The sequence below is a fragment of the Taeniopygia guttata genome, chromosome Z, assembly GCF_048771995.1.
Source record: "Taeniopygia guttata chromosome Z, bTaeGut7.mat, whole genome shotgun sequence".
NCBI classification, from domain to species: Eukaryota; Metazoa; Chordata; class Aves; order Passeriformes; family Estrildidae; genus Taeniopygia; species Taeniopygia guttata.
Window position 1 is genome coordinate 54803308 of NC_133063.1, and position 10133 is coordinate 54813440.

Consider the following 10133-nt stretch of genomic DNA (forward strand, 5'->3'; position numbering starts at 1 on the left):
ATGAACCATTTCACAGCTTTTACTTCAGGAGTAGTAGTAGATTTGGCAGTGTCAGGTTAACAGTTGGACTCAAACGATCTTAAAGATCTTTTCCAACCTAAACACTTCCACTATTCTATGGCTCTATGATCAATTCCATTATTTATTATCCTGATGTAGTCCCATTGTCACTGGTAGCAGCAGATAAGCGTTTCAATGTATAAAGGATAAATAAAAGGATGAAATACTGTAATTTCATTATTAAATCTATTCTGTGTGCAACGAACTATCACTGAAGCAGCTGAAGAGATGCAAAAACATTTTATAAATTTGATGGAAAAGAGTAAAAATAATCCAAAAATGTTTTCAAGGCATGCCTCTCCATCCCCTCCTTTCTCCTGACTTGCTGTTTGTGGATTTATAGGTTATTCCTGTATGACAAATGAAAGAGTATCAAGAATTTGCAGGCTCTGCTCCAGGCATGGTAATGGCCAGGCCAACAAGAAAAGACAACTTCCAAATCCTTCCTCTACAGACTGGCCAAAGAGTAGCTGTTCCAAGTAGGCAGCTAGGATCCAGCCACCTTATTTTGAAGAGGAAGGTGGTTGAAATGGTGTAGACACAAATCTTTCTGTACGTGGGACACCACTTATTTTCTGCAAACATGAAAGGTCGCAGAAATTTGCTGAAATAGATGCAGACATTGTGAAATTGTTTCTGTGAATTTGAGAGCAAAAGCATACCTAACCTATATGAAACATGGCTGTACAATCACCAGCAGGCTTACTCTGTCTTAATAGACAGACACAATAGACATTGATGCTTTCAGTTGTTGGGTTTTTTTTATTGAACAAGAATAATATTACACTCTTTACAACCAACTGACTTATTAGATTTACATTCAAGAACTCATAATGGCATTTATGACACTGTTGCAAAATATTAATAATGTATGCAGTATTTACTACATTCTTAAAATATTTCTCATCAGTCTGTTGGAAGACACGAGTTTGATCCTGCTCTCACTGAAATTGAGAAAAATATTACTTTTGATATCAGTAGATTAGAATCAATTCACTTGCTAGTAAATAGCCCAAGATAACATTATTCCCTCTCAGACCCTAACATTCAATACTGGTTAAAATGTGGTATTATGCTAGTTTGAGATTTATGTTTGTATGTCTCCAATTATCATTGCAAGAAAACCTGCACTTTGAGCCTGACATTTGGATGTCTACTGCTGTTATCATCCTCTTGTTCCAAATCAGCATGATTCATGCCTGCTTTCCCAGGTGAAGGCATCGTGCTTTCACAGATGTTGACTTTGGATCTCTTTAAAGGCATCAGAGTTTCTGTTGTTCTTAGTTTTAAAAGCATGCTTTCAGATCCTGAACTAAACTCTGGCTGCTATACTGTGTGTTCCCTCCTTAACTGCAGTCATTTTCAAAGGAAATGCTAAAATCAAGCTACACTTCCAATGAGAGTGCTCTGTGTTACAAGGCTGCTCCTTAACTCATGGCATCTAGGTTCACTCTGACACGGCAACCTCAATTTTTGTTATCTGTGGCTCGGTTTGTTTTCAGACATGTTAGCAAGCCCTTTTCAATTGTGATTTTTGACTTACATGTGTATCATCCAGCTTAGACTGAATGAGGGGCTGCCCGATCCTGCAACACTCTAACACATTTAAGTTTTTCTTCTGGCTGAAATGGGACCACTTGCTCATGCAATTGAGAAACAAAGGAATGGGTACCAAAATACTGTAGTCTGTGCTGCACTATCACTTGCTGAGGGTCCAAGACTTCCCTGGTTCAAATAAACTCCCTGTGAGTCACATCTGGGCCATAGCCAGCAGCAAAGATAGAAAGCATGAAGGTCCTTTTGCTGGCCTCTCACCATTCTTCCTGAAGAAATGCAAGTATCACCTTAATGACACCAACTAGCTGGTTTATAGAAACATATATATTTAAATAATGATAAGCAGCTTCTTTTGTTTCAGATCCCCTTCTACAAATTGGTAGAATTTACCAATCTGCTGTTTCTCTGTACAAAATTTAACTTTAGAAATTCAACTAAATACAATATATATCTGCAGCATCTTGCCTAAGATATTCACAATGTATAAACTGAAATACTGGATGTTTTCTCTCTGAACAAAGGCATATATGTCTCCAAGGAGTTGTCACCAAATTTCCAAAAACCAGAAAACTGTTAACAACTAATATCGGTTTACTCTTGCGCTTTTGTTGTTATTATTATTGTTATCGAACAAGGGTGTTCCTTCCATCTGAGGTGTTCTTTATATGTGTTTCTTTCATAATGGTTCCACATCAATAGTATCACTCACCCAAACTGTCCCCTTCATTCAGTGAGAGCTTTTCCAGCACCAGGTTGGCAAGAGTCAGGCTCTGGAACTATTTAAATGATCATGTTGAGTTTTCAGTATTACTTTACATTCAAAAAGCCACAATACATTTCTCTGTTCAAATACTTATCAAAACAAATATCAAAAGTCATATACACTGTACAGTCTATTTTTAAGTAAACATTCTTCTCATTAAAAACAGGTCACATTTGAGCTTCAGAGATTACATATTCATACATTATAGATCTACTTTGTTCTTAAAGTGTGTTGTTGCATATTCAATAATCTGTGAGAAATGCATTCACTTGAAAGTCTTACAAGTGTAAGTAAATATCAGCGAGGATTTAGCCATTTCATTACTGGAGAGCGAATAACTTTCTCTCTAACGAATTCCTCTTTTACAGAATTTCCATCCCCTGATGCCATGTCATTGTCTGAAAAAAACACAAAAATAAAGGTGGATTTCATGAACATGAGAGCTTTAAAATATTATCCTGCAGCAATGTCCCTGGTTTTACAAATACTTAAGAAAATCCTTAACTGACATCTTTGCAGAAAACTCAGTAAATTACCCCCAATTACCTAGCTACAAAATTTCTACCAAATTAAGGCAGATGTCATATCTATTTTCTAATAGTTTAAGCATAAGGCTGATGAGTTGACTTCAGTTTCCACTTCTGACTGTAACACTCACTCCAGTGTGACACAGGACCAAGAAACACATCCTCAATAACTACAGCAGTAAATTAAACTCCCCTGCAGCTATTCTCTGACTGAGGCCAGCTGGCATGGAATAGCCTGGTCTGTCCCACTAAACTCTCTTAATCTCCAAAAATAGGTAAAAGATACTCAGTTTGTCAACTGAAACAGTCTCTGGCTGATGCTGATTTCTGAGCTGTGACTGAGGCTGTCTGGCACAACTAGCTGGCCTGGGACAGAGTGTGCTGTCCACTGCCCTACTGTTAGACCATGAAAGGAGCAAAATTGCAATGTGCAGGACTTCTGACACCTTTAAGTTTGCTAGGTATATGTAGGCATAGTGGTCTTTATAAAACATATTATCAGAAACTTGCCTGTTTAAAACACAGAAGCATTTACAGCTGTTTGGATTCACTGAAGATCACTTAAATGCTATAGTTACTTCTGAAGACCACTTTTAAATTAAACCATGTGTGACCACCTCATGGAGTACTGCTCGTAGTGTCCCTGATCTGCTAACAGTGACAGACCTCTGAGAACAGAAGTAATTGGGAAACTTTTGCGAGGGTTAAAAACACTGTTTTTTTCCATGCAGTGGATATCTCGTCCCGGCTAGGATAAGTCAAGCAGCTAAACATTGAGGCAGAGAAAGTTTGTGACCAAAGGCAAGTGAGGAAGAGAAAAGGGAGCAATGCATATCGACCAGGAAGGTTTGTATACAGATAAAATACAGATACAGAAAAAAGCAGGCACCCTCATTATTTTGGCACCCTCAGTAATAAACAGAAAAAGGAAAGGCAAAAGAGCACAATCATGTAGAAAAATACAAAAATATCAGGGCTGATTGATCTTGTAAGAGATTTTTTGGAGATTTTAAACATGATACAAGCTGCAGAAGTTTGCTTCAATCTAACTTTCTCTTAGCAGAGAAAAGGGGAAAGATAAATCTTGTATTAATACAAGCAAACTCTACACAGCTTAATATAACAGAAGAAAATTTAAAATTCCTCACAAATTGCAGTTCAAGAAGAAATTAAATCCAAAGACCTTTAGGTGAAATCCTATAAAAGATCCCAGTAGACCTAGATTTAAACCTCTGGATATTTTTGGAATTTTTTTCTTCTACACACTTGTATTTATTTTGGTTTGTGTTTATATTTAGAGTAAACTTCATTCAGTCAAACATACTTCAGTATCATCAGGTGTGAAAAAAGGGGAAAATTTTTATCCCACCTCTAAAAACTTCAGTGATCTTTCCTAGGTGCATCAAAAACACTCCAGCTTGTGACACTCCCTTGTTTTTATTTTTATCTTAATTCTGGACAGATTTATTACAAGCTTCAGACAGAAATGTAAAGGAAATAATTTAATCCAGTGATATTGTGATAAATGACTACAATAAAACATTTAATATAACCACTCACTGATAACTGAAAATATAAAAAGCTCTATCCTCATGGAGGAAAAGAAACATTGTTTTTACTATGTATTAGCTAGCGCTAATAAATGCAATGTAGTAAATGCAATGTAGTGAAATCCTGAACTGACTGATGCAAATCCTAGCACAGCCTCCCACTGCACAGGTGATGTACACCTAGAACATGCACAGTTGCAAAGTATTTCAAAATGCTTCTAGCATGTGTCACAGCTCGCCTAATTCATTGCTACATGTTAAGGAAGCTGCCAATAAGAAAAATAAACCTACTTTGTGTTGTTAATGGTTTGTACAGCCCCACCAAAGTACCCACCACTCACATACAGAGTGGTAGTAGATCATGTGCAAGGTGTTTTCTGCTAAAGTCAACTGTCCCACAAAGTCTTACCTGTGTGTGAAGATATTTTTCGTCGATTTGGAGGCTTTGAAGCAGACAGTTGAAAAAATGGGAACTTCAGACACTTCCCAGTTACTTTGTCACAGATGCCAGAGGGACAGTTACAGGCTTTCCTGCATTCCATTCCATAGCTACCATAGGGACACTCTGGAAAAAAAAAATATAACAAAGCTGTTCTCAGTGATCCAAGTCAGCTGCTGTCTTAATAGTTGGTCTGCTTGAAAGTGGAAAACCTTTGAGTGGAGGTCAGCTGGACCGCAGCTACAGGATTTCATCATGCTGACTGCTTTTTAAAAAGTATTTTCCAGTATTATCAAACCTTGACACACTTAACATACATAATTTCATTTCCTGTAACTTATTTATAATGTGCTACTGGTAGTTCTTCCCTGAAAGACTCCTCGATTTAAGCACACTTTTACATTAAATTGTCTTAGTTAAAGGCAGTATGAATATGTAGGTATACAGTTATAGAAGATTTAATTAAAGGAGTAGCATTGAATTTAGAAAGGAAGATGACTCCAGAAGCTCCCTGAACTCACTATGTGGTTCACTATGGTATTAGCGGACTTTCATGACCATTGCTATTTAGAGCTGCAGTCTGATGCTTGTGCAGGGCTGTTGTGGCCTGGGCCAGCAGTCTGGGTGGAGGATGCAGCCTGACCCTGAGGAGCTATCCAGCAAACTCACCATCCACCTGGAGATGTTACTAGGTCCTGGGGAGTAGCCTCCCACCCAACACCTTCACAGACAGACAGTTTCTACCTTCCCATGGCAGACAGCTCACTCTTTAGGCTGCATCTCCAGCCAAAAGAGTAAGCATGCCCTGAAGGGATCTCTGGCACTAAGGCAACTCCCTGGTTATGCTGAATTTGATCACATAACGCCCTAATTCAAATCTCACATTCCTGAGCAAGCTTTAGGAGGAGCACTACAAAGTAGTTGTTAGGGTGGGAGCAAATGTTTTCCAAAGAAAATTAAGTCAGGTACAGGAGATTTGCCTTATCCCATAGCTGACACATATCACATGCTGGGTCATATAACTTCCCAGAGGGTTTTAACTGAGGGCTACAGCCCTTCTTCCTCAGCCTTGATGTTGAATAGGATACCTTCCCAAAACCATTACTAAAGAGGCAGAGACTGGGAAAATCCATGTCCTTTCCAAACCCACCAACAGGTGATCATTCCCAGAAGAGGTGTGAGATATCCCAGGAAAAAGACTTTTATGTTCAGACTGTCCTTGCCAACCCAAGGCACATGATCACCTTAAATGGCAAGGTCTGGAGAGTTTCTGATTCACCTCCTAAGGGCAGATGAATGACTATTCAGGGCTGGACCAAGGAACCATCTAGCCCAGGCCTCCACAAAGCGCTTAGGAAAGGTGACATAGTAAGCACAAATGATAATACCTCTCTCCTCATTTTGTCTCTCCTTTTCAGCTATGAGACCTCCCAGTCCAAACATAGTTTCTTTGCATATAACACCCCAAAATAAAATTACACTTTTCAGTTTGTTCAGTCTCCTCTTGAGTGAATGCAAACTTTTAGCTTTGCCATACAGTCTAGGTAATATGAAAATCAAGCTAAAGCACTATAGTTTTGTGTTTATAGTGTAGCAAACATTTTACAATTCTTTGTGTATCAAATAGATACATGGATTTATTCTTATAAATGAAAAGCCCTAGAAGATCAACCTGTTCCCAGAAATGGACTGCACAGCAAGTCACTCCAGCATGGAGAATCTTACTACTCCTCAGCACACTCCCCTTCCCAATAATGACTCTTTGATCTGCTGCTTGTCCAGATAAAACAAAAACACAATCCCACTCAAGTAGAACTGGTCTTGTGTGCGCATCCTACCTGGGAGACAAGCAAAGAGCACACATTACATGGATCATCAATCTGCCTGCTACAGGTGCTCAGCCTGGAGAAAAAGCTGCAAAGCTGTGCACAACAGCATAGAAACAAGTGTGAACCCAAAGCACTTGGCTCTGTGTGGAATAATCCTGGCATTAATACAACTTTTTAGATTTCATGAAACTGATATCTGAGTAAATTTGTCTTTTAGAAGGTTTTTGTTTACCAGGATCCTGCTCCTAAATAAATTGCAGATAGCTTTCAGTGGTTTAATGGAAGCAAGGGCACCAAAAAGTACTTTGCTTCAAGCCATAAAGACATTGCTATTGACAATAGTACAATGCACTCTCCTAATAATAAAAATATCCCAAAGATTGATCTGGAATATATACTGCCCATTTTAGAAATAAGACATTGAAAAACATAGAGTTCAGATCATTTTGCCAGAACCTCAAAGTAAATTTGCAACAGGAAGCCAGAGAGAATTTAGCCATCCTGCATCTGTCAGTTATTACAAACATGGAAGTTATTAAAATGGTGAGTGACCTGGTATCATGGCTGCAAATGGATATATAAAATAATATGTGGCCCCAGGGAGAGATTGTTCTCTCTTAAAGCTGAGATGAAGAAAGAAAAATAATTCAAAATTACATCTATTATATTTAGTGGAAATAAATATATGGGGAATAGAAGCTTTAAACACCAATTTAAATTTTAAGTCATTAAATTTTTGTGAGAGTTTTTCCACTGATACATTGGGAAAAAAAACCCCAAACATTTTACTTCGCATTTTCTACAGAGCACTGAAGATTCAGCTATGAGGATTCATATCTCAAGTCCTATAATATTTCTTTTCTCCCTTTCAAAGGGTGCTATTGCAAAGAAACTCCTATGAGGAAAATGAAAAATACACACTAGTTCAAAACAATTGTTAATGGTTTTTAGGCAGTATCTTGCACTGTGATGATTTTTAATAAACTGAAGATCAGTGAATTATCTCAGTAAAATATTTTCCTGGTGAGTGCACCAGGAAAATATGTATAAGTTCTACTTGTTTGCAATAAAGTACTCTTTTGGGTTTCACACTCAACCATGCACATGAGCTTATTTTAAATAAAGTAAATAAGTGTGTACTGTATGTGAATCAGCCTAAGTGATTTTTGCAGCATCAGGTCCTAAGTCATTACTTTAAACTGAGTCTATTAATACTCCTGATATTTAACTGCCAAGATATTCCCACTTTTAGGAATTTATTCTAGGAAGTTATTCTAAGGCTTATCTGTATCTACTTACTGAAGTGGTATACAAACACAGCAAAACCCACTGCATTAATGCTTTGCAAACTCTTTTATTAATATATCTTGTTTTTTTAAAAAAATTCACCCTACTTCTTATGAATATGATACGTTGCCACCCTTTAAAGATTCCCCTGTTTAAATGGAGTGAGAATAGCTCCTAAATGAAAAGTGTGATTACAGCTTCTGACTTAAGAAATCAGCATGCGACATACCTGGAATAAACTGAATGCAGTGCCTGGCTGCTCATCTCACAGTCAGCTTGTGCTCTGTTATTGCCATCCTTCATGTAGGAGGGTTTCTGTTTGCCCCCCTGACCACATCCCTAGGATGACTGAGCACCTCAAAGGCAGAACTAAATTAAACAAGACAAAGTCTCCAAGCACTCAGGCAGTGCTACTTTCTCCATCCCCCAGACCCCAGCGTGAGCACCTGCACTGGGCAGGCAGCCAGCAGTGCTAGAGGGAGCATCACCCCCAGGACCGTGCAGCTGCGGCAGGGACCCCGTGACAAGGTTAGACTTGCAGGATTAAAGTCTTTGCAATTTATAGAAAGCCACCCACCAAATCAACAGAAAGAACAGGACTAGTGCCTGGGTGTCTCAAGCCCCAGTCAAAAATCTGATCTCCAAGCACACCCTGTCTGTATTTCCTCACACATGTCCCCAGATGTAAACAATATCACCCATTAATAAACATGCCCCAGTACATGTAATGCTTTCCAATGACAGTAGGCATTTTTTCCCTTTTTCCTTGGCTAAGGGATGAGCTGTAAAAATCCCATTTAACTCCTTTCAAACAAGAGGCAAACTCTGCATTTATGTTGCTGTCAAATTGCCACAGTGGGTGCATACAAAGTGAACATCATTACCTTTGCAGATACCAAATTCATCACCAAAGTCATCCTCCTCAGTGTAAAACTGACACTTCAGCCCAGGGCCACACTTGACACCATCCATACCCGAGACAGTACGATAGCAAGTCTCCCCCAGAGCAGCTGCACACACTCTGCAGCAGCCACAGTCATCCAGCACCGTTCGCTTACAACGTGCGGTACTTTTGCATGCGTTACTGTCACAGGGATCAGGGCAATCTACTGCATATTTTGCACTCCAAGCAGCTCCAGCAGGCACGGGCATCAGGAGGAGTGTGAGGAACAGGAAGCCCTTCATGTCTTGCAGGGGTAAATGCTCCATCCCACAGAGCAGGTCTCAGTGCTCAGCCTGCTGGTGCCTCTTGCCGAGGGAAGCAGCGGTACAGAATCCAAAGTGGTAGCTGCACACATCAGCTTACAAGTTTATCAGCTTTATAAAGTGTGTTGCCCACATGTTGCACCGTCGTCAGCTTCCTCAATCCGGCAGCGCTGCTCCTGCCAGCCTCCCTTGTTTCAGTTTATGAAATCCAGGATGAAGGTTGGATTAGCACTCTGCTGCCATCCAGGAATTGAAAAGCCTGAGCTGATGTAATCTGTTATGTTTAGTTGGTTGTTTTGCATGAGGACTAAAAACTCTCTCACATCCGTTTCAAGTGCTCAAGGACGTCTGCCAAGAGAAAGAAAAAAAAAAAAAAAAGATAAAAAAACAATCAACCCCGAGGAGGTTGCATACCTTCCTGCAGGACAGAGATTGCTCTGACGCTGGGCACGCTGCTGACAGGAGAGTCAGCTTGCTATCACAACAACATGTATGGCCAGAAGAAAATCACACTGAATCATCTTACTGCTGAAAGAATAACCTTTAATAGAATAAATCTTTGCCATACTCTTTCAGGGGATGTGGATGGTTTTGTTGGGGAATTAAATGAGATCATGTCATTTGATAGCCAAGATCAGATGTTTCAGTAGTTTTGTCTGCCTGCATTGAAACAGTACTTTTTAATCAGTATTTAAGTGGAGGTGACTTAAATATTTCACTCAAAGATTACTGCTAGAACTAAAGCTGGTCAGAAAAAAAACATCCTTTTGGGGGGGTCTTCCATAGGAAATTCAGGAGAATGAGCAATGAGCTGCCCCAACTTCACAACCAAAGGGGAAATCCCCATCCATCATCAGCACTGTCTGCACAGCATTAACATAGATCCAGGGGGCTGATACTTCTCACTTTAGACCA

At 39.4% G+C, this 10133-nt stretch overlaps 1 protein-coding gene across 1 annotated transcript; it reads right to left on the reverse strand.

The window, feature by feature from the left end:
- Positions 1-799: 799 nt before the first annotated feature.
- On the reverse strand, positions 800-9531 carry ESM1 (endothelial cell specific molecule 1). The gene is made up of 3 exons (XM_002197427.5): positions 8897-9531; positions 4867-5022; positions 800-2778 (listed from the first exon to the last, which is right to left on the reverse strand). The coding sequence occupies exons 1-3, from the start codon at positions 9219-9221 to the stop codon at positions 2678-2680; spliced, it is 582 nt and encodes a 193-aa protein (XP_002197463.5). The 5' UTR covers positions 9222-9531; the 3' UTR covers positions 800-2677.
- Between the last annotated feature and the right edge of the window lie 602 nt (positions 9532-10133).